We start from the raw sequence: 23,157 nt of genomic DNA, 5'->3' as shown, positions 1-23,157 counted from the left end.
CACAGAACAAAAAGAACAATACCGAGAGGGAAGTGATGCTGCCATTTTGGTAGATGTGATTGCTGGGCCGCTCTCCATCATCTATCAGTGGTCATGGCCATCCAGAGAGGTCCTGGATGACTGGAGACTTGCTAATGTGACACCCATCTGTAAGAAGGGTTGTAAGGAGGAACCGGGGATCTACAGAGCTGCCAGCCTGACCTCAGTGCCAGGAAACTGATGGAACAGGTCATCTTGAATGCAATCTCACAATGTATGTGGGACCACTGGGTTCATGAAAGGCAAGTCCTTCCTGACCAACCTCATCTCCTCCTATGACTGGGTGATCCAACTGGTGGATGAGGGAAAGCCTGTTGATGTAGACTACCTAGACTTCAGCAAGGCCTTTGACACAGCTCAGACCGGCACGGCTCGACACAACGCAACTTGGCATGGCTCAGATCAGTTCAGCACGTCTCGGCACAGTTTGGCATGGCTAGGCATGGGACGGCTCACCATGGCTCGGCATGGCTCAGCACAGCTTAGCATGGCTCCACATGGCACGGCTCAGCATGGTTTGGCTCGGTACGGCTCAGCACAGCTCAGCACGGTTTGGCATGGTTTGGATCAGCTTGGCATGGTTTGGCACAGCTCGGCATGGTTTGGCACGGCTCGGCATGGTTTGGCACGGCTCGGCATGGCCTGGCATCGTTTGGCACATACTGGCACAGCTGGGCACGGCATGTCTTGGCAAAGCACAGGTCGGCTCGGCATGGCTCAGAACAGCCCAGCATGGTTTGCCACGCATATGCACGGCCCGGCACGGCTCGGCACCGTTCTGCAGCCCTGCCGAAGCCCGGCGAGCCGCACAGCCGCATCGCCCCCCCGCTGTGTGAGGTGCCCACGGCCGCCAAGGTCGGTCGGCGCGGCCGCCATTACGTGACCGCCCCCAGGGGAGGTGCGCGGCGGCGGAGGGCGGGGGCGGCCGTTGATGGCGGCCGGGCGGCCATGAGGCGGCGGCGGCTGCTGGCGGGGCTGGTGGTGCTGGAGGCGGCCGCGCTGGGCGGCGTCCTCCTGCTCTACCGCGCCATGGACATCAGCCGAGGTGCGGCGGGCCGGGGGGGCAGCTCGGGGCTGGGCGAGGGGCTTGGGAGCGCGGCGCGGCACCGCCGGGCTTGTTCCAACTGCGGGTTTTTTTTAGTTTTTAAAGAAAATAGTAGAGGTTAACCCGTGCGGGAGTAAGGTTGAACACTGCGCGTGTTCGTAGCGAGAGCCCTGCCTCAGGTACGGGCTGAAGGAGGAGAGGCGGCCGTCAGGGGAGGCGGGCGCCGGTCGCTCCCGTGTCGGCCGTGCAGCCCCGGGGGATCCCCGGGCTCGCCCCTGGCTCAGGCGGCGCCGGGGTCTGACATCGTCCTGGTGAAGAACTGACCCAGCCGGCAACTCGTAAGGCAGCCGGGGCCCCTTCCAGACGGCAGCTCCGGCCCCTGAAGCCTCCGAGGCTTCTGACGGGGCGCTCGGGTAACGCAGAAATAAGCCAGCCCCCGGCTGAGGTGATCCGCCCGGCAGCGGCCGCCTTCTGCCCTGGGGCCGCTCAGGCCACGGTGCCAGCCGGGCCGGCCTGCCGCCCTGCAGGGAAAGGCAGCCACCGCTGGGGCTGGGGGCACCCGCCTGCCCCTGCCAGCTGCCAGGTGGGCTTAGACAAGTTCCTGCTGGTCTCAGCTTCCACGGCTTCTCATTTCTCCCCCTTTTTATTAGTCCATCCCCGTTCTGACATGTCCTTCTACTTTATGGTGTAGTTCTGCAGGGTGTGCTGAGCTCATCCAATAGCTGACTGCACACAGAACGGGGCTTTCAGCACTTTGTGCTAATGCAAATACATTTACATGACCTGTCTCTGATCTGCTGTAAATCGTTCACATGGCATAAAGCTGTCATTTCATCGTTTTCCATTGCGTTGGTGTAGCTGCCTGCAGGAGGATTCAGTGAACACCTAAGGCCATGTAGGGAAACTAAGGATCCTGATATTCCTTTGGGTGTCTGCTGTGAGCATCCTTCATCTTTAAGTCTGTATTTGGCTGACAGTATTACAAGGAAGCTTAGAAAACACACAGGAGAAACCTGAATACAGTTGTGATACAATAAAAAAAAAAAAATCAGATCACATTATTTAAGGGCAGCTATAACAAAGGGCTAGGACAAACGCAGAAAAAAAAAAGTAATTAGAAAAATAGTGCATTTAATTATTTGTCTTGAAATATGCTGTGTAAAGTAACCGATTTATCTTTCTTGTCAGATTTCAGATACACAATGCAGAAGAGGTTTCCATCAATTCTGGAAGGTAGGTTTGTAGTTGTTAGCTTCGAAAAGATGGCTCAAGCTTCTGTTACATCTCATGTATAAAACAGATTTTCTTACTGCTTAAAACTACCCCAGGAGAGATTGCAGAAGTGTTTATTGTAACGTATAGGTGTGGCTGGAGTGTCAGATGGTTGGATAGAGTCCTCAGAAGTGGAAGACTATACATCCAACCAAACTAGCCATAAAGTGGCTCACCTTTACACAGGTCTAATTTACAGCTAACAAATATTTTCTTATTTTTCAGTTTATTACAAATCTAATGAGTGGTCTGGAATTCACGGCATAAAGGAGAATGACCAAATGGCATGGTTAAGCAACAAAAACTAAAAGTAAGAAAGACAGGTGGATTAAGAAAATATAATTATTTTACAACAGCTATTGTAAAAATTTCCACATTAACGTGTTTAGCTCATCTTTTTGATTTCTTGCCTTTGTACTTCTTTTTCAGTCCTTTGTGCCTGAACTGTTTCTTCCTTTTGATGATGCTTTTCACATCTCTGTTGTGGAGCCACCTGTCACGCTCTACTTCCCACTCGATCTGTTTGACATCTGTAAGAGGGAAGATGAGAAGTGAGAAGCTGACGGATACTTCTGTACATTATGTGGAATACGGATAAATCACAAAGAACTTAAAACTTGACTACTACATGTATAAATGTTAATAAAGTGCAAATTTCTGGATTTGACACTTGAGAATTTTTTTCCCACTTCACAATATGTACCATCTCAAAATCTCCAAGTTTAAGACCACCCTTGCCATTGATTTGTATTTTATTAATGTTCCTGTGGAAGAATGCAATGCTTGAATGCTGCTGTTAAAACTTTTTCAGGTGACACCAGAAAGACTTGTAAAGGTAAGTACCCAAAGAACTACACATTTAATTTGTATTAAAGTTATTTCCAGGAAGTTACTTTTTCTTCACCAATCTAGCTAGGAAATATTTCCAATAGATAAAGATATCTGTGCCATGTCTTCCTTTGACAAGGATTCAGAATACTCTTTATCAGAGCAAAATTCACATAAAAGCCTGAGTAACAGCATACTGCCACTTCTTATTTACAGTGTAAAAGTAGCACGATAGCCTGCTTCTCCTTTCTGAAGCTATACTCACTCCAGCAGTCACAGTTAATATTAGTTTTCTTCAGTCAAGAGAGATGCTCAGTACTAAGTCATGTCTTACTGATCCTGAGCTGCTGTCCCTATTGTGTGCTGACATTGTATGTATCCCAGTTAAAGTGTATCTTTTTAAGTACAGAATCTGAAAAGAAGTAACAGCTTCTTTACAGCTATCTGCTCTTCACAGCATGTACTTACTTGCATTATCTCTGTTAGCCATAGCGTTCAATCCAATATTGTCAAACTTAGACCCAGCATTTTCATCCAGCAGATAGCCAAACTTTAAAAAGATATAAAATATATATTTTAGTATAAAGAAATTATGTAAAACACCTGATCACTTTTTTAAGCACTCATCAAACTTGCCTCCTCTGCGGATGCCAGCATATTGGCATCTGTGAGTTTCCTCTTCTTTCCTCGGCTGGATCCTTCAAACAAAAAGTATGATTCTTATGAGACAGAATTTCAAATTCACTATGATACTAAAACAAAATGTTGTAATTTTTTTTAATTATTACTATTGTTTAATAAGACCATCTGAAAGACCTGTGTTAGAAACCTTTACTCACCACCCCTAAAAAGGAGAAAAAAAAAGTTTCCAAACAGAACTAAATAGCACAAATCTATGCAATGTGTGTTAGTAACAAATGCACCCCCACAAGCTAGAGATTGCTGCCAGAACAATTCCATCCTTCCTTCAAATATAACTCCTTCGATCCCCAGTCCTTTCAAGAGCAAATTGTCATTCTGAATTAGGCCACCCTGGTTGGAGGACAAAGGAAAAAAATTGTTTTCATCTACAGTTTATTCAAATCTGAAACCAGATCCAAAAGTGTAGATAATCTACTGTATTAAACTCCTCTGATGCAAAAGCTTTCAGTCCATATATTTGCATTAAGCCTTCTCAAATGGAAATAATGGCAGTGCTTCCTTACCTTCAAGCGATCCCACAGAATTCATCTCTTTCTTTCTCTTGGTCTTTTTACTGACAGACTTCGATTGACTGTCATTGTTAAGGTCTGTCGGGAAAAAAAAATCTGTATTCTCATACTTTATGCATGATATTTAAAGCACACCAGCCAATAAAATATCTATTTAGACCTATTTGTCTAAATAGTACGAGTCTTTATTTCAAAAATAAGTTTAAGGCAGAGTGGACACAATTATCACTTAATTAAAAATTGTTCAGTGGTGTGTCATTCCTCATAACTTTTCCACAGCACAAATATTAATGAAATATGATACTAAGATAACAATATAAAGGCTAACAGATTATGTAAATTTTGCACGTCTACTTGGTAAGCTTAATGAAATAATCTCATGAAAGATTAAGGTGTGAACACCTGTATGAATAGTTTACTGGCTCTATCTTCAATCATCTTCCTGTGACCTTCAGTCATCAGCTGAAATACTCCATTAATCTGTGCTTTTCCAGCCACATAAACCGCATTCCGAGTAAGCTGTTTTTCAGTTGAGAATAAAACCATAAAGGTGCACCAATCAGTTGGTGCACCAACTATTACAGAGATAATAGATTTTTTTTTATTTTTGTCTTTGCGATATTTTAATACTTTTGCATATTGCATATAGCTATTTATTTATAAAGCTACATTTGTTCTGCCAAATTCTTCAGAATGAAGAAAACAAATTTTTAAACCCAGATGCCTAATGCCCACTTTCACCTAGGAGACTGTGGCAAGAAATGTCATTTCTCTTAAGACTTCATTGTCCAGAGAAGGACTGGTCACTTCTTTACTTAAAAGCCAAACCTCCCACCTAGGTAACTAAATTTAGCTATGTAATTACATATCAGGTAATATACTTTTAAAAACTTTTTCTTCTTGTTTCTGATATTAAATGTTACTTTACCTAGGTCGTTATCATCATCAGACACATCCATAAATACACCTCCCTCTTCATCCATATCCTCCTCAAAGTCTTCTTCCTCCATGCTTCCTAAGGAGACCTCCTCATCATCCAGGTCACTGAATTCATCTTCATCATCAGAATCATCCCAATCAGCACCGGAATCCTCAGTTCTTTTGCTTTTCTTACCGCCCATGGTTTTCTTTTTTATGTTACTAAAAAAATACATAACAGTCTTAGCAAATCATCTGGCAAAATACTGTTTGCATCCACGTAACATTTATCTACCTGCAAACACTCTGTTAGAAAACTTAAACATCACTGCAACTGCACTGCATCACAGTAGTAAATGTAGGATGAGAGCTAGTGAACGTGTTATGCGCTCAGGTATGTTTTCAACATCAGCATATGGAACTGTTAAAAACTAAGCCATTTTAAGGTCTGGAGAAAATCCTATTCCAAAACAAACACAAATGTCAGCTTCAGTATTTTCTCCCTATGTGTTTCTGCTCCTTTTCAAAAAGCCTTCTCTGTAAAAAACACATCACATGCTGGTATCCCTAAATGAGGATAACACCTGTTTTCTTTTTTTTCCCAGAAAGTAAACATTGCTCTTCAGACACTAGGTGCTTGGTTGTTTTGTGTCTCTCTTTTTTTTTTTTTTTAATACACATACTAGTCTGGATCACAAAAATGTTCAACCTTTAGTAGGAGTTTAAGCTTTAATTCTTCTTTCAACTCTTAAAAAATAGTTTCTGTGCTGATTTTAAAGTTGCATTGCAGATGCTTTAAGAAGAGGCTACTTAATCAGTAATGTAACTCCTGAATTCCCGAAAACTGAGCTGTGTGATTCTGGATCCCACGAAGTTACCGCTGAGTTAGGTCCAGTTACAACCAATCCTTACAGCAGTACCATTATGCCTCATTCTGCTTACTTTTGTACTTGGTAATTCTCAAACAGAAACCTGAGATGACGAAAACCAAGACTGCACTTTCTTTACTAGGTCACCACGTTGTACAGATAAATACTACAGGTCTCACGCTTCAAGCCAACGTACTGTAAGCACCACAGGATCACGATGCCCCATTCTGAGGGATGCAGAAAAGCAGGATTACCCAGAGTTCAACTGCTATTGCCTTTCTCTTTTTTTTTTTCCCAAAGTGATATGCCCAGTCTTTCTGAAAAAGCTCTATCCAATTCCTCAGAGTAAAACTCTATACGGGTATTAAAACAAGAGATGAAAGAACTGTCTCAAGGTCTTACCCAGCAAAATCAAGGTCATCCTGGCTAACATCAACGGCACTATCATCAGCTTCAAATGCATCTGGGGGGGGAAATTCAAAGAAAACAAAACTTTTTACTAAAAGAAATCAAAAAAAAATATGAAGTCGATGCGAAATACATTATTTTAGGTGTCATTTTCCTGAATAGTTAATAACATCTGCTTCAGTAACAAAGGGCCCTGATTTCAGGGAGCAAAAGCTCCTATCATCAGATTCACTTAGGAATAAATTGCTCTATTAAAAAAAAGTGGTAAAAACGAAATCTGAAAAAATAGAACTGTTCTTCAAAGAGTAAAATCTAACATTAGACTATCTTTAACTTAAGCATCTCAATTTAATGTCAAAAATTCTCAGAGACAGTTGATGTATCAGAAATACTAAGAATTAAAAGATAAACACAATTCGTGACAGCTTCTTGTCATAACTAAGACCATATTAATCATGTCACTAAGGAATACCCCCACTACGGGAGCTCTGAATTCTATAAAAACATTATACAAAATTATAAATGTTATTTAATGCTTAGGCTACATGAGGAAAAGAACAAAAAGGCACAAACTACTATTTACGAGTTTATATTCAAACTCTGAAAACTTCCAACCTGAGCTGAAGAAGCTGAGCACTACTAGAGTAGTGAGAGAGAAACCTTTCACAAGACGGCCATCTATCTGGCTTACCTTATGTGAGGGGACAGTATGACCTGCTGATTGTAGTAGCATAGAATGGGAATTGAAAAGATAGTTTTCTTCTATTTTCATATTACTGTATTTGGTTCTTTTATACAACATAAACTATTGAAGGATACATTAATAATTCGTATAAGTACAAAATACTGAAACAGTTACTTCAAGGAAAAACGTAACCTCACCCAACGCTCTTTCAAACTCATCATCATCTACATCTTCCACACTTTCTTCATCATCTTGACGCTTTTGTTTCTCTCTCTTATTGTCAAACTTCGTATAAAATCTGAAATAATATATTGCTCTCAAACACAAAGGCACAAGTAATGATCTTTTTGACAAGTTTTAAAAAGAAATAACCCAGAAGATTGTTTTGTGTGTATTTCCCCAGCTGAAAAGTCTAAGTTAACTTTTTCAAACACATCCCAAAACAGAGATTTGTATTTTCTTTTTTTTTTTTAAACAGTAAGCCACTACTGTGAAGTTTAAAACAAAGGAATTTTACAGTCAGAGGTGATAGAAATCATTTTGAACACAATGAATTTATAAAAGGGCAAAAGAAAGATAGGAAAATCTGCTTTATATGGATAAGTTCAACTTGAATCTAATTTAAAAAATAAAAAAGCGATTCACCCACTAAGTTCTGTTAAATTTTCCCCCACAGCCCTTTGTGTTTAGTTTTACCTAAACCTTCAGCTACTTTAAACCACTTTCACTCCTTTGTTTACCATTAAAGAATACAAAATCCCACCAAACACAGAAGGCAATTTTAATCACACACACAGTCAAAGGACTTTATAAAAGACAAAGTAAATTCAAAGACTGATCTCCCAAGGAGATATTCACTGGTAACCAATATTTTGATTTAATATGAACTATTTTTTGCCAAATGTGTAACACTTAAATTGAAGTACTACAGCTGCATTTTTACACAATAATCTGAAAGGAAAACCAACCATATAGAAAGAATCATAAAAACATGCAGAAGAGTAGCTCCTCTGACTTTTTTCGCACTGTTCCATTTTAATAAGTTTTGATATTAGTAATACAAACAATGTGTGTTCCATTTTTTAAAAATCTACTTCTGATGCATAACAATTACAACCCGCAAGACATTCACCATCACCCAGTGTTTAAGGTCTATTTATTATAATGTCAACTTATTTGATGTGTAGACTACAAGCACTGGTTGCTTTCATTCATAAGTGATATTCTTTCCTTTTGCCAAATTTTTAAATTATGTTCTAAGGGAAGTGCTACCATCACAAGTCATTCAAATTAACCAGAATTTTCAAACACTTGGAACACTAGAGAATACTTATGAAAAGCAATTTTTTTTGAAGACACTGCACTCACAAACAACACTTATAATGAATGTTCACAAATATTTCATTACCTGTGAAAGAACACTTCATCCACTGGGATTTTGCTTTCATCTCTGGCAAGGAATTCCTTACTGTTGACTGCAAAGGCCAAAAAGAACTGATTTTACTTCAAGTTGAAATGATTGTTATTCATTTGAAAGGTGAAACTGCATTGCACAGACAGAAGCACACTGATATCCAGTGTCATCTGCTAAATAAAGCGACCTCATCACAAAACCACTTCAAACCTGTGCTAAATGGTCAGTTAATTCCTTCAACTCAAATAAACTAAAGAATGCAATAAACAAACTGTATCCTCAAATGCACTGTAGGTAAAGCTTCTTACTTTAAGCTTTGATAGCCCTAAAACCATGCATCGTTATGGATACATCAGCTACTCCGTAGTAGTAAAACCTCTGCACAACACAACAGACCTGAAGTGACAGGAAGCGCATCCCTGAAAATGTTACAGATTCCAGCACAGAAGATGGTACCTCCCTCTGTCCTCAAGCAGCAACTTTCACTGAATTTTTACCCTGATTTTTAACTAGTGGTTCTTAATTACTGTAAAACGTGGGTCTAGACAAAACCCAGCCTCTTTCGGGAGGCAGGAAGACGCTAACCAAAATAACACTGCCAGAGATACCTTACACTAATCCTAGCAATAGCTGCAGCTGTGGCAATGCATGAAGGAATCCATATCATTTAAGGAAAGAGGTTACTGTGATTTTCATCATTTTATAAATCCATTTTCTTATATTTTAAGTCACTTTTACTAAGCAAAATATGGTTACACAATAATTTGGGAACAAAAAAAAAAAACATTAACTACATACTACTACTGCATTAACTACCACTAGATAAGCTCAGATTTAAAAGATTTTTACATTATCTTATGTATTTTTAAAAAAATTAAAAAGCAGTGTTTGTAAAACTAGGATGCCAGACATAAAAATGGCATGTTTGTGAGCAGAAACCTTAGTATTTTATAAATATGTCTATCTCTGAAGTTAGTACCCTAACAGATTGCTCTTCTAACTAGAAATGCCATAACCTGGAACAAACTCTAAAGTTTTTAGCATTTTTCCCCAATATTGTTGCTAGCTACAAGCACAATATTCTAAATTTTTAATATAAGACTGCAAATCTACTCTCTAAGCAGTGAGTGTGTTATCTTTTCTCATACAAGGTTATGCAGAGAAGGGTAGCCTAGCATGAGGGAAGATACAGAAAGCATATGCAGGTGATAGCAAGAATAGCACTACAGACAAGGCACGCTGTTTGCAGTAGCTTTGTCCTTTGCTGTTACATGTTTTTTAATGGCTAAGCAGAGAGTATGACCTTAACGATGCCTAAAAAAAGGAATTACATTGATAGAAAGTAATTGACAGCTAAAGGAAAAAATACAGGGAAAAGAAAGGCATTAGCAAGCTTTGATGTGTAAAGCCAAGTAGAAGTACAGCAGAAGAAAAATTGCGTTCCTACTCGAGGATAAGGACTGAAGTAACTGACTTCCTCTATCCCCTTTGTCTCAAAATGATTTAATGGATCCAAAGATTCAGCTGTGGAGACTTCATGCACCCTTACATGAAGTTTAGACCTGATCCTGAACATCAGATACCACTCTTGATGGACAGAACTTGCTATCTGTTCTTCTTTTATTGTTAACAGAAGTGGTATGGACAGCACAGAGGATGGATGCCCACAACAATCAGTCAAGAATTTCTTAACTATAAAATTACGATTTCTTATTCATAATCTGAAATGGTAAGTGGCTGGCTTACCTGCAAGACTTTGCCTATCTGTCATAAACTGCTTCTTCTTCCGCTGCATTACCACACTGCTGGTGTTCTCTGTAGCAGAACAAAAAAAAAAACACAAAAAAAATAACACTTCATTACAATTGATAGAAAGCTGGGAGGAGTGACTGATATGCCAACAAACATGTCAAGGGATAGGATCCTTTCCCTCTACTCAGTCCTGGCAAAGCCACACCTGGAGTGCTGCATCCAGTCTGGGCTGCTCAGGACAAGAGAGACGTGGATGTACTGAGAGAGGCCAGCGAACACCCACAAAGATGGTGAAGGGACTGGAGCATCTCTCCCGTGAAGAAACGCCGAGAGAGCTGGGACTGTTCGGCCTTGAAAAGGCCCCAGGGTAATCTCATCAATGCACACAAATATCTGAAGGGAAGATATAAAGAAGGACCGGTTGGCCTCCACAGATCCCTTCCAACCTCAACCAACATATAATTAGTCTTTACACACCCCTATTACTTTGTTTCTTCCTGACAGTTTCACAGTTTCTGCATCTGTGGATATGAGAGGCAGCAGTCTGTGACCGGCAGCTAAGGTGCAGCCATCTCTCATGCAGCCCTGAAGACTGATGCCATTCCTCTGTTGCACCACGAGCACTCCAAATTCTTGACAAGCACAAATTGTCACTTGACCGTCTGACAGAACAGTTTCATCATCAATAATCAAGATTAAATGCTGATATGTACAGAGAAATTCTTACCTTTGCCTTTATGGAGTTTGGGATTTCTGTACACAAAGCGATCCAAGAATCTCATTAATGTGAAATCCTGCAAAGGGTCACCGGAGTACTGAATGTGATTTCCCTGAAAGAAGAAAAAATCATTACAATCTTCATTTTCAAAAGACAGCAACAAAACATAGTTAGAGGACTCAAGTGGACCAAGCCCATTAAATCACAATTTGAAAGACGAGGACTTGGGGGATATTTCATCACATAAGCCTGACAGGTTACAGCCTTTGCATGTTTATTTTTTTTTGGAATTGCACTATTTTCTACAAAAAGCATCTCTCGCTTTGTTTCAGTGATGAACTACCTTGCAATGTACTGTACTAACAGACAAAACATTTTTATTGACAAAAAGATTTACAGCTTGCAGCCAGGAAGTCAGTACTCGATGTAATTTAAATATCATATATTCAAATGAAAATAAAAATTCTAAGTAGGCATTGTGCACAATTCAGCAGAATTAAAAAAAAGGATTTTATTCAAGAGCAGAGCTCCCCACATTTAAAAAAAAAAAAAACAAACTTTAAACAGATAGACCAAAACTCTAAAACAGCTTTAAGAATCACGTGATACCATGTTTTGACCAAGCTGATTACTTCTGTGAGCAGCCTGCTTTAGACAAAAGGCTTTGATTCCCTGAAAAGCTTTGTATTCAAGTATTTGTATTCGAGTGTATGCTACTCCCAGCGCTGCAGAACTTCTAATTACCTGCAGAGTGCAAGGAGGCTTTATGATGTGTTTTTTTTTAACGGTAAAAGACAGCTAACAAAAAAATCAAAGTTCAAAGCTACAGACTGATGAAAAGACTTACTTCTAGAATTGTTTTTGCAAACAGAGCCACAGATGGATGGAAGTGTTCGGAAAGCTGAAAAACACAAATCATGTGTTTATTTCTAGTCCAAAAATAAATGCAATCATCATTCATGTTGTCATATCAGACTCCTGACACTATGTTTTAAGACCACTCTGCAACTCACCAAATAACACAGACTTTCATGAAGTAGCGCAGTGCTGATGTGCTCTGCCCCTGAACAACTGAGAAACATCAAGTTCTAACCTTTTACTTACATTAACTAAATACGATGAGGATCAACTATAATTTTATTTAATGCAATGCTAGAAAGTTTTGCTAATAAAAACTAAGATGCAAAAGTCAAAAAAAGAAATTATTACAGTTCAAGTCCCCACCCAGAAGTTACTATTCCCTCCTCTGGCATATCAGCACTGAATGTAGCATATACAAGCTCAGAGCTGAACAATGTGTCCTTTAACCTTTCTGTCACATCACCCAGGTAGCTACTGCAAAAATAACCAAGGTAATTTTCTTCTCTTGAAACAAGAGCCATACTAAGAAATACATTAAGTAGCAACACAAGAATGCTTTACCTTCCTCAGTTCCCAAAGGCTTGTACTTTCAGCACCACAGTAGAGAGGACTTCGGTGCAAAGGATCATATGAAACCCCGTTCTTCCTGCCTGGGGGGTAGAGGAGATGAAAAAAAGACTTAAATTTCCTCAAGCAACTTTATGGGAGTATTATTTCCATTTCACCACAACAGCAGTGCTGCCCATCATTCTTAGCTGGACAGGCCACAGGTTTGTACGGTAGCAAGAAAGGATTATATTCAGCAGCCCAGAGTATGATCAGGCACACAGGAGAGTTCAAAGGACTGGCTTCCAAGGAATCCCCTGAAAAGCCCTGCTCTGCTCCAAAAAGGAGGTGACTGTCCCCTTGTACACAGCACCGGTAACACTGCGTCTTGAACACTGTGGTCAGTCTTGGGCCCCTCACTATAAGAATACTGAGTTGCTTGAGCATGTGGAGAGAAGAGCAACAAAGCCGATAAAGGAACCAAGAAACAAGTGTTATGAGGAGCAGCTGAGGGAGCTGGGGCTGTTCAGTCTGGAGACGAGGCGGCTGAGGGGAGACCTCGTCGCTCTCTGCAACTGCCTGAAAGGAGCCTGCAGCAAGAAGGGTGTTGGTCTCTTTTCTCAGGTGACAAGTGATGGGATGTGAGGAAATGGCCTTAAGTTGTACCAGAGGAGATTTAAATTGGATATTAGGAAAAATTTCTTCACAATGAGGATGGTCAGCATTGGAAGGGCTGCCCAGGAAGGTGGTGGAGTCCTCACCCCTGCAAGTATTTAAGAGACGTGGCACTAAGGAACATGCCTTGGTGACAGGACTCGGTAGGTCAGGCTGATGGTTGGTCTTGATGTCTCGAAGGGCCTTTCCAACCTAGATGGTTCTACGTTGCTATGAAAAGGTCATCAGGAAAGAAAAAAGCTAGAAGCAGGCTCAGAGCTAGACAACTTGTTTTAGCAAGCTTCAAGTGAACGTGCAGTTACACATCGTAACACTGCCTACGTCGCTCTGGAGGTGTTTCAGTTTGGAAGTAAGAAATCCCCAACCTGTTTACTACTTAGGCACAAGCACACTGAACTACGTAAGAAAATAGCTAGGAGATTAATACAGTCTCTTTGAAAAAAACAGAAAAATGGTTCTGATTGCTTTGAATCAAACTTAAATTTGAAAAATTAAAACAATGTTTAAATCAATTTTACTAAAAAACTCTTGATCAACATGTTACTGTTACTGAAGTTAGGAGTTGCATGCATTATAGTTTCTTGCTGATTTACCTCTCATATTCACGTGATGCACCCACGAGGCTGATGAACTCGAATTGTCTGGTTTAGCAGAATTTTCTGCTGTACTCCTCTCTTCTTCTTTGTCTGCATCCACAAATTTTTCCTCATTCTCTTCAGCCTCCTCTTGATCCTTAAAGCACTCTTCTTCATCAGACTCCTAAACCAAAAAAAAATGTTTGCAAACACCTTCTCTTTTCCAACTTTATTCTGATTTGTTAGAAAGATGCATGTATTTCCCAAGCAGCTGCTCACAAAAACATAGACAAATGATGGCCAGTATTTCAGCAATACAGACGTTTGGCCTTGATACTTACAACTGAACTCTACAGTCACAAAGAAGGACACGTTTTGAAAAAGCTTTTGGGGCAGGAATGTTTACCTGCTTGCTTATACAGCATTTAGCAAAATAATCCTCTCTCCATAAAAGAAGGACATAAGACTTGCTAGAATGCTTACATCTATACAGATTCTTAATGTAATTATGATCGTTCAAGTACTTTCTCCCATAACGTAACCAAATGTTAGTAAACTCTCATAAAAATTCTGTTTAGAAAGGCAGTCCTTCCCGTAAAGGAGGAATTACTTGTTAAGGGGAACAGGTTAGGTAAAGGCGTTCATGAAACTAGCTCTTAGTAAAAACCCAATGAAATAAAGAAATCATGCTGTACCGCGTGATCCTGTAACTGGACCCTTAGCCCTGGTTTTACTTTCAGAAGCTCAGACAGAAGGTAGAGGGTTCCACAAATGAAGGGTGGCGTTTGCCCGCTAGCGACTTGAAGTAACCTCTTCACAAAGGCCTTCACCCGCCGTAATACTACATCTGCCTTCAGAGACTTATAGACAAGGTTAAGAAACATGGATGGCTTTGAGCAGGTTGCTAAACCAGGATCAAGAAGCTTCCTGTAGAAAACACAGGAGAAAATATTGTTAATTGTCACGATGCACACAGAATAGCAATTGCTGTCAACAACAATTAGGTACATTTTTCAGACCAGTATCTAGAAGACCACTTCCAGCTTGCTCGCCAATACTCCAAACCATTATGACCAAGCCCGAAACGTCAATGTCTGTGTAATATTTTTAATCTTCAGTATATCGTATATTACAAATAAAGCTATCAGTAAATGAAAAAAAAATACTAGAGAAACTGAGCTCAACATAAAAGTTTAAAAATTGATGATGTACAAAGTGAGAAAGTAATCTCCCTATTCAGATGTTCAAAAAGTAGAAAGGAAATGGTTAGCAATTAGCAAGCTTCACAATGAGTCCAGATATCTGTGTTAGCAAGTGCATTTCCTATTCTACTTTTTCCCAGGCTACCTGGCGCAGGAAGGCCCCTAAATGCGTTGCATGTCCTGGGAGAATCTCAGTTTCCTTTCTAAAATCAGCAGCAATTAAAGAGAAGCCTGCATGGATCCTATGAAGAGTCTAAAAAATCAGCCAGGACAGAAAAAAGAGATGTTTTACAGCACAAGGTTTCCCAACTTAACAAATTAAATCACCTAAGGATTTTGCTGACATTGCCTTTTTTCACAAAAAAAGGATTTTCATGAAAAAACACGGCTAAAACACACTACCTGTACAAGTGATTTTAGAAGAAGCAATTATCTTTTAGTTTCAAAATATATCTGGAATTAAAGCATACTACCAGAAAACAGCACAAAGCATAAAATCCTTAAGGCATGTTCTCAGGAACTACCACTGCCATGTTTCATCCCCATATTAAGTAAAAGAAATCCCATATATTTTCTTCTAGCTCAGAGAAAACATCAGAAACGTCTAGCCAGCGAGACACAAAACTTGCAAGACCTTAAAAGCAAAGTACACGTTTCTACAAGTTAAAATCAATTTGAATCAACAGCGACTCCTTCATAAAATCAAATTTAGACCGAAAATCCAAACGTGCCACTCACTTGTATAGCGCTGCGTAGTACCTGTCCGACACAGTCTGCTGAGAGTCCATGACCTGAAACAGCAGCATCAGGGCCTGGATGCTGGTACTGAAGTTGACGAGATGCAGAACTTTAAACAAGGTGTTCATTTGCTCCTTCACTTTCTCATCGCCAGTCTCAGCGTAAGGGTAAGCTCTGTTCACCCCGCAAAGAAGAGCGCTGAGCATTTTGGATTCAACATCTTTTTTCTTAATGCAATTCCGAAAGAAGCAGAAATACAAAGCTATCAGCTTGTTAGCCAGCGGCGTTTCTTCGTGACTGAGGACTATCTGATTCAGAAAGCACATGGCATAGTACTGAGTTTTCGCGCTGATGTTTGACCGGTACAAAAGCCTCTCCATCTCATTGCACACCACTCCTTTCATATTTGGATGCTTGTAAAGCAACGTCTCTAAGAGATACGAGGCCTTGGTGGCTATTTTGTTCTGCGGGTCTCCCAGTTTATTTACCAGCTGAACGAGCAGAAATTTCTCCTGCTCGGGCTTGTTGCAGAGCAGCTCATGGGCAGCTGCCAGCGCTCGCGCTTTGGTTGCTGTCACAGAATCGTGACTCAGGGTTTCTAAGGTTTGCACAAATTCCACCACCTGCAGTTTCAGCTGATGCTCGAAGTACCACAGTATCAGCCTCCTGTCTCTCGAATCCCTATTGCCACTTGACATCTTCTCTATGTTGTTAAATGGACGCTGCGAGAAAGACCACAGTTTTCGAGTGTCTGGTAAGAGATCTGAAAGGAGAAGCTCCCTGAAAGTATCCAAAGCCATGAGGCTCTGCTGCCTGCCGCCCTTTTTCTTTACGAGGTTTACCAAGTTCTCAACAAACTGCAGGCTGTGGACAGCACTGTCCTGAATGAGCAGGGTCATGGCTGCCATCCTGTCAGCTAAGGTACCCGACGACACCACCGTTTTCATCCACGCCGAAGAGGCCCCCTTCTGATAGTCTGTCTTTTTCTTGTACAGGTCTGTCTCGTGCTGGTACAGCTTTTGGGCCAAGGCCTTATACTTGGACAGAAGCGTCTGGTCCTGTGGCTCAGAGGAGAACTCGCTGGTGTATTCTAGGTCATACCACTTGCCCCCTGGCTTGATCAGTATCACTTGCCTGGCACGAAACTCAAAATCCTCCTCCGGCCTCTCTTTCTGTACCGAGAGCTGCTGGTCTGGACCCCCAGCTGCTTGCTTCTTCTTGCTCTCCTTCTTACCGCTCACTTGTTCTTTGCCTTTTTTTTCCTTTTTCCCTCCTAACGAAGAAGGGGCGCTCTCCTTCTTGCCTTTCTCCTTCTTGGGGGGCTTCCCCTTCTCCCCGCCGCCATCCTCCTCCTCCTCCTCCTCCCCGTCCTCCTCCTGCAGGCAGCTCTCCGCGTACCTGCCGAGCCCCAGGGAGCTGACGAAGGCCTCCAGCTCCCCTTCCTCCAGGTCGTCGATGGCGCCCTTCCTGCCGCCGTCCACCATCTCCTCCTCCCCCTCGTCCAGGGCGCACAGCATGAGGAAGTCTTGCTGCGGGGACACGAGGGGCCGCCCGTTACCGAGGGGCCGCCCGTCAGTTACCGGGGGCCGCTCCCCGACGGCCGCCACGTGCTCCCGCTCCCCGCCGCCCCCCTCACCTTGGTGCCGCCGAGCCGCAGCACCTCGTCCAGCGTGAAGCCATCCCCGCCGCCGCCGCCGCCTCCGTCCCCGTCCTCCTCCTCCTCGCTCCACTCGGCCCCGCCGCCCGCCTGCCCCGTGCCCGGCCACCGCCGGCCCCTCAGCGCCGCCATGGCCGCCCCGCCGGACGCCCCCCGCCTGGCGCACGCGCGGCGCCTGCTTCCGGCGCGACGCGGGGGCGGAACCGAGCCGAGCGGAGCCGGGGGCGGCCGCGCCCCGCCATGGTGCCGCTGTCGCGGAGCCGCCCGCTCCTGGCTGCGGCTCTGGGGCTCGGCGGCCGCCGGCGGCTGCCCCGGAGCCGCGGCAGCGCGGCAGCGCTCCTCCCCCCCCCGGGCTCGGGCTCGGGCACGGCCCCGGCGGCGCGGCCGTGCTCGGGCGGCGGCGTGCTGCGGCACCTGCTGCTCAAGCTGCGGGCCACCGGGCCGCTGACGGTGGCCGAGTACATGCGGGAGGCGCTCACCAACCCCGGCCAGGTGCGGCGGGGCCGGGGCTCCGCGAGCGACCCGGCGGGCGGCCCCGGCCCCGGCCCCGCGGCGCTCACCGCCTTCCCCCGCAGGGCTACTACGCGCGGCGCGGCGGCGTGGGCAGGGACTTCGTGACGGCGCCCGAGGTCAGCCAGGTGCTGGGCGAGGTGAGCGGCCGCCGGCACCCGGCCGTGCGCGGGGGGGGAGCCCGGTGCCAGCGTGGCCTCGGCGGGGACGGGTCGGGCACAGGCGGGCTGCGGCTGCGGCCAGAGGCGAACGGCCCTTGCGCCTCTCCGCCTGGTGCAGGGCTGCCGCCGGGCTCGCCGCGAGCGGCCGCCCCCTTTACACCGAAAGGCGAGGGGGCCGAGTTGGGCGCCGCAGCGGCTTTCGCGGCCTGGCGTTTCCGAGGGAAAACAGCGCCCGCGTCACCGCCGGGCAGGGCGCGGAGCCGCCTCCCGCAGCGCGCCGTGTCCGTGTCAGTTGGTAGGGATATGGTGCCTCAGCGAGTGGATGGCCGCCGGCAGGCCCGCAGCGTTCCGGCTGGTGGAGCTGGGCCCGGGGACGGGCGCTCTCACTGACGACATACTGCGGGTAGGTGGAAACCAATCTCCCTGCTCTCTCTTCTGGCTTTGCTCCGTAGCTGCGCTGAAAGCTGAAGAAATGAGGTTTTGCTGTGGGGGTTTAACGTTCCCTAGTAAGCCAGCTGTCGGATTTGCAGCGGGGAATCCCATTAAAATACACGCACGTCGCTGCTGCTCAGTGAAGAGACCGCATTTCTCGCTGGCAGTAGGAGAGGGGCTGGCGTGTGCACGCTGCACAGGCACATGTGTAACGCTGCAATCACCCCTTGATAGAAAGGGCAGGAATATTCCAGCACAGATTCTTTATGGAAAGATCTCTTCCAAACTGGAACACCAGTTAGGAGGGTGCTGCTGTGCCTAACTGGGAGGCCTTAGCGCAAGCAACAGCGCAGAGCAGGGAGGACATGAGCGCAGGAGTGAAGTTGCACTCAGCTTCTCTGAGGCTTTCAGGGGCTTACTGCTTCTGAGTTAACCCTTCCTGCTCTATCACTTGTGCAGGGTTCCCTGGTAATTAAAATACTACTGATCCAAAAAACAAACTGCTAATGGGATTTAGTACTTCAGAAGCTTTGTTTTATTTATGTATGCTAATGAAAAATCCCCAATAACCATAGTGAAATAAGCAATAGTGAGCAGGTTTTGTTTTAACAGCATAAACAAACTGAACCATTTTTCTCCCTGTTAGCTCCCCTGCAGCTATTAGAAGAGCTACTCACTTTCAAGCTACTAACTAGCATTTCATGTCCTTATCGCTATATAATGCATGTTGTAGTTCTCCAACTTTTATTAGAAGCATAGCCACTTTTATTAAAATTAACAAATTTCCATTTTCCTTCTGGAAGAGCAAAACACAGTCCTTTCTGCTGAGACTATTTTACTGATGAGAGCTAACATTCTTCTATCTTCAATATAATGTGATTAAGGGTTAATTTGTAACCCTTTAAGACATACGTGCAGCCTGTGACTGTTCCTAATAGAACTCATCTGCCTTTGTAGGTCTTCAACCAGCTTGCCTCTTTACTTAGTAAATGTGATGTGTCTGTTCACCTGGTAGAAGTGAGTCCCAAACTCAGTGAGACCCAAGCACAGATGCTGACAGGAGGGAAGGTGGAGTCAAACTCCGAGGACGAAGCTGCTTACATGAAAGGCATCAGCAAGACTGGAATTCCAATTTACTGGTACAGAGGCATTCAAGATGTACCACAGGGTAAGGAGCTTAAACATTTTGTTACAGCAATAGTGTCCTCCCTCCATTTGCAGTGTTTGATAAGTGTTCATAATGTGTAGAAAACTAATTTTACATATTAGCTCCTATGTCAGATATGAGTCTGAGACGGGATCTTGACCATGATTCTCGTAACTGAGAATCATAACTTCATTTTGGGATAGCTACCCAATTTCATGTAGTTTTTTTTTTTTTCTTCTTTGCATGGGAAACCATGCAGTGGTTTTGTCTAAATAATGACCAAGGAGCTAATGTTGAGATACAGATTTAAGAAAATCATGCACTGGAAGCTGTAGCTAGCACCTCAAGTGTTCCCTTTAATGTCTCCAAGCTGGGAATAATAGTAATTTCCCAATGACATTAACTAGCTTAACACACTACAATTTACGAAAAAACATTTTAATTTTCAACTGGAAACTGCTATGGAAGCATTGGTAAGGTAATGCATTTATTTTAACCTTCCCACAGGTTACAGCTTTTACTTAGCACATGAGTTTCTGGATGCCCTGCCAATACATAAGTTTCAGGTACAGCAAGAGGAATACCGTAAATGTGACCATCAACTTAAAGGCCTTTGCAGAAGAACAGAATTATGGTGCCAAAGGGAACACGTGCATGGACTGTGGTGATAAAATATTTCTAACTAAGCTTGGACAAATCAGAACTGAACCAAGCCTTATGTTAATTGTTCTTGAATACAAAAACCTTTTAGAAACCTAAAGACTTGTTTTTACTTACATAAGTAAACTTTTTTTTTCTATTTTCTTACACTACATTAATAAGGCTCCAATTTCAACATTATTCTATGTATCACTGCTAACAAAGACAATGCACTGGATGGCTTTCATTTGAACAGCAATGTGAATAGCAAAATGAAGTCTAGATATGGTTCAAAGAACCTTTCAACTTCAATTTCATAATTACTTTATGAAAAGTTACTGATAGAATTATTTTGATAAGTTAACCAGTGCACTGTCAATAGAAGAGGCAGCATTCTTCTCAACAGCATCATTTATTCGGTTTAATTAAATCTGTACTTAAATATTCAGATCCATTTCTACCGCAAGCATTTCTAAGGCAGTTTCTGGAATTAAATAGTAATGAGTAATTGTTAATAGCACATTATGTGCTTAAAACTTGAGAAAATGCTTGGCATGTTAGTCTAATCAAATAAGATTGTGTACCTACTAAGAGTGTAAAACGAGTACTCTGGGCTTATTAAACAGAGAACAGAGAAAGGCTGGCGTGAGGTGTTGGTTGATATAGATCCAGAGGCTCCTGACCAGCTGCGGTTTGTCCTGTCACCATCCAGTACCCCTGCAACAGAAAACTTTATTCAGGTAAGATTATACCTGTCAGTATTCATAATTTGATCATTAGTCTTTCAAGTCACATACTACCTGTCAGTTACTTGGACAGAACAAGGAGGCCTTTCCATCTATTAACGAGTAAACAGTTAGTTTGTATTTTACAAAACTTCCAACAGCAATTCAACCTTGTGTGCTGTGAATATATAGCATGAAAATAAACTTGTACATCAAATTTACCACAGTCAGGGCTTAAGCAGACACTTTAGAGAGGCAGCAATCAGCAAAGAGTTCCGTGCTGCAGTTGTCACCTCACCATCTCAGTACCGGCCCTGCCTAAGCCAGGTTCTGAACCTGCTGCGTACACAGTCACTGAGTACGCGTGCTATACTGATCTGTAATGGCAAGTGTCTAAGACTTCCTTTTTCTTCTAAAGTTCACTGGATTCTTAAATTTACAAAATGAAGTAATAGAGATTTAAACCACCTACAAGATTTTACACAGAAAGGCTTTTTTGAAGTGTGTGCATGGAAGAAGTGCTATTTTAATTCTTTCATTACGACAGTAAGGAAGTTTCACCCAGTGCAGGTATTCTCACTTATTATAAAAACTCATTCCGGTTGACTCTGTGCTGTACAAGAGACGAAGGAAAGAGAGAACTCTGAAAGCACTAACGGGAAGTGGCCATTAGCAAAAACTAGCTCGGGCAATAGGTAGCCTGGAGTATACCCCTGGACCTCCATGCCCAAATAATGACAACAGTTCCAAGAAGTCAAGTGTGAAAAGTTCTTGCCCTGTACTTGTTTGCTAATGCAGGTGTTTTGATGTTTGAACTCTGCACTAGCCTGAAGAAACGAGAGACCACGTGGAAGTATGTCCCGAGGCCGGTGTCCTCATTCAGAGGCTTGCCTGTCGCATCGAAAAGGATGGCGGGGCCGCACTGATTGCTGATTATGGTCACGACGGAACCAAAACTGACACTTTCCGGGTAAAGCATTTTCCCTGAAGTACTGTGCTAAAACACTCAGTTATCTTCTCTGTCTCACTTGGATGGTTAAGTTCCTGTACAAGAAAGGTCTTGGGTGGACATAATCACAAAAAAAGTGTTATGCTGCAACCATGAAAGTGAGTAATGGGAATTCTCATTTCATCAGTACCCGCTGGGGTTTCTATCATATGGGAAGGGTAACTTGAGCCCGTGCTGCATTTACAGCTCTACTAGACCCGGCTTCGGTAGATAGGAGTACAGCTGAGTGTAATATTCCAATTTTTCAGGGTTTCCGGAATCACAAACTCCACGATGTGCTGAAAGCTCCAGGTACAGCAGACCTGACAGCAGATGTTGATTTCAGCTATCTTCGAAAGATGGCACAGGGAAAAATAGCCACGTTGGGCCCCATAAAACAACGGGAGTTTTTAAAGAACATGGGTGTTGACCTCCGAATGCAGGTACAAATAGTGTTTACAGGCATATAACACACTCCTAATCCACAAGCAATGCTCTTAAGCAGAAAGAGAGCTTCTTTTAAAATCAGATTTCTGTTTAAAACTACTTGTAAGTCCAAGAAAGAGTTGCTTCTCCTAGCCCTAAGTTACTCTGGATCCCTCAACATGAATTTATCATACTATGTTTAGGAGTATTTAATGCAAAACTTGGCTACATACATCAATGCGTGAGTTCTGCCAGCAAGCTCACGAGTTTTACTGAACACTCGGGTACTGCTATACTAGCATAAAAGAAAGGATTCAATGAGAGATTGCAGGTACGAGGGAGTTTGTAGGAAAGCAGGAAGGGCTACAACCTACCTTTTTGTTTTAGGTGCTCTTGCAGAATTCACGCGACTCAGCAACTCGGGAGCAGTTACTCCACAGCTATGATATGCTGATGAACCCTAAGAAAATGGGAGACCGTTTTCATTTTTTTGCCTTGCTGCCTCATTACAGACTTACACACCCTCACAAGGAACATAATCTGCAATCCAAGTCCCCCCTCCCACCTGTTGCTGGATTTGGTGAGCTCTTACTGAAGTAATTTCAACTGCAATACCAAAATGTCTAATAGTGGCAGCTTCCAGTAGCAACCTATTAAATAAAAAGAGTAAAAGAAATCAAATCCTGTGCATTTTTTGGTTTCACATATTAAAGCTT

At 43.1% G+C, this 23,157-nt stretch overlaps 3 protein-coding genes across 6 annotated transcripts; 2 read left to right on the top strand and 1 right to left on the bottom strand.

Moving 5' to 3' along the window:
• The first annotated feature begins 140 nt into the window (after positions 1-140).
• CEBPZOS (CEBPZ opposite strand) lies at positions 141-5,102 on the top strand. 3 transcript variants are annotated; one of them, XR_014582972.1, is made up of 5 exons: positions 927-1,084; positions 2,273-2,317; positions 2,582-2,666; positions 2,786-3,191; positions 5,088-5,102. XR_014582972.1 is itself a non-coding variant. In XM_083832599.1 (4 exons), exons 1-3 carry the CDS (start codon positions 637-639, stop codon positions 2,662-2,664), a joined length of 576 nt encoding a protein of 191 aa, XP_083688725.1. In that variant the 5' UTR covers positions 141-636; the 3' UTR covers positions 2,665-2,679; positions 2,786-3,023. The 3 variants fall into 3 exon arrangements, 2 of the variants coding, with proteins under 2 accessions (XP_083688725.1, XP_083688724.1); XM_083832599.1 differs by lacking the exon at positions 5,088-5,102 and having other exon boundaries at positions 141-1,084; positions 2,582-2,679; positions 2,786-3,023; XM_083832598.1 differs by lacking the exon at positions 5,088-5,102 and having other exon boundaries at positions 386-1,084; positions 2,786-3,023.
• CEBPZ (CCAAT enhancer binding protein zeta) lies at positions 2,196-17,567 on the bottom strand. The gene is made up of 16 exons (XM_083832576.1): positions 17,393-17,567; positions 15,757-17,285; positions 14,512-14,743; positions 13,835-14,000; positions 12,582-12,670; positions 12,007-12,060; positions 11,169-11,271; positions 10,436-10,504; positions 8,684-8,750; positions 7,473-7,573; positions 6,585-6,645; positions 5,324-5,535; positions 4,390-4,473; positions 3,821-3,882; positions 3,653-3,734; positions 2,196-2,886 (listed from the first exon to the last, which is right to left on the bottom strand). The coding sequence occupies exons 1-16, from the start codon at positions 17,543-17,545 to the stop codon at positions 2,747-2,749; spliced, it is 3,204 nt and encodes a 1,067-aa protein (XP_083688702.1). The 5' UTR covers positions 17,546-17,567; the 3' UTR covers positions 2,196-2,746.
• Positions 17,568-17,618: 51 nt separating this feature from the next.
• Positions 17,619-23,117, top strand: NDUFAF7 (NADH:ubiquinone oxidoreductase complex assembly factor 7). 2 transcript variants are annotated; one of them, XM_083832590.1, is made up of 9 exons: positions 17,619-17,905; positions 17,989-18,063; positions 18,377-18,487; positions 19,474-19,684; positions 20,171-20,229; positions 20,929-21,042; positions 21,854-21,997; positions 22,285-22,458; positions 22,829-23,117. In XM_083832590.1, exons 1-9 carry the CDS (start codon positions 17,654-17,656, stop codon positions 23,039-23,041), a joined length of 1,353 nt encoding a protein of 450 aa, XP_083688716.1. In that variant the 5' UTR covers positions 17,619-17,653; the 3' UTR covers positions 23,042-23,117. The 2 variants fall into 2 exon arrangements, with proteins under 2 accessions (XP_083688716.1, XP_083688717.1); XM_083832591.1 differs by lacking the exon at positions 18,377-18,487.
• Positions 23,118-23,157: the final 40 nt, after the last annotated feature.

This window comes from Anser anser, assembly GCF_964211835.1.
Source record: "Anser anser genome assembly, chromosome: 3".
Taxonomy (NCBI): Eukaryota; Metazoa; Chordata; class Aves; order Anseriformes; family Anatidae; genus Anser; species Anser anser.
The sequence above is the reverse complement of the archived record's forward strand: the minus strand, read 5'-3'. Positions and strand labels throughout refer to the sequence as shown.

Bases quoted from the DNA above. Each gene is read 5' to 3' on its own strand.
- CEBPZOS (XM_083832599.1), top strand. From the start codon at position 637: ATGGTTTGGCACGGCTCGGCATGGTTTGGCACGGCTCGGCATGGCCTG. The intron at 1,085-2,272 runs GTGCGGCGGGCC...CTTTCTTGTCAG, and splicing joins CGCCATGGACATCAGCCGAG to ATTTCAGATACACAATGCAG. The intron at 2,318-2,581 runs GTAGGTTTGTAG...CTTATTTTTCAG, and splicing joins GTTTCCATCAATTCTGGAAG to TTTATTACAAATCTAATGAG.
- CEBPZ (XM_083832576.1), bottom strand. From the start codon at position 17,545: ATGGCGGCGCTGAGGGGCCGGCGGTGGCCGGGCACGGGGCAGGCGGGC. The intron at 12,671-13,834 runs GTAAATCAGCAA...TCTACCCCCCAG, and splicing joins GCATCACGTGAATATGAGAG to GCAGGAAGAACGGGGTTTCA. The intron at 10,505-11,168 runs GTAAGAATTTCT...GTTCTGCTACAG, and splicing joins CAAACTCCATAAAGGCAAAG to AGAACACCAGCAGTGTGGTA.
- NDUFAF7 (XM_083832590.1), top strand. From the start codon at position 17,654: ATGGTGCCGCTGTCGCGGAGCCGCCCGCTCCTGGCTGCGGCTCTGGGG. The intron at 17,906-17,988 runs GTGCGGCGGGGC...CTTCCCCCGCAG, and splicing joins CGCTCACCAACCCCGGCCAG to GGCTACTACGCGCGGCGCGG. The intron at 21,043-21,853 runs GTAAGATTATAC...ACTCTGCACTAG, and splicing joins CAACAGAAAACTTTATTCAG to CCTGAAGAAACGAGAGACCA.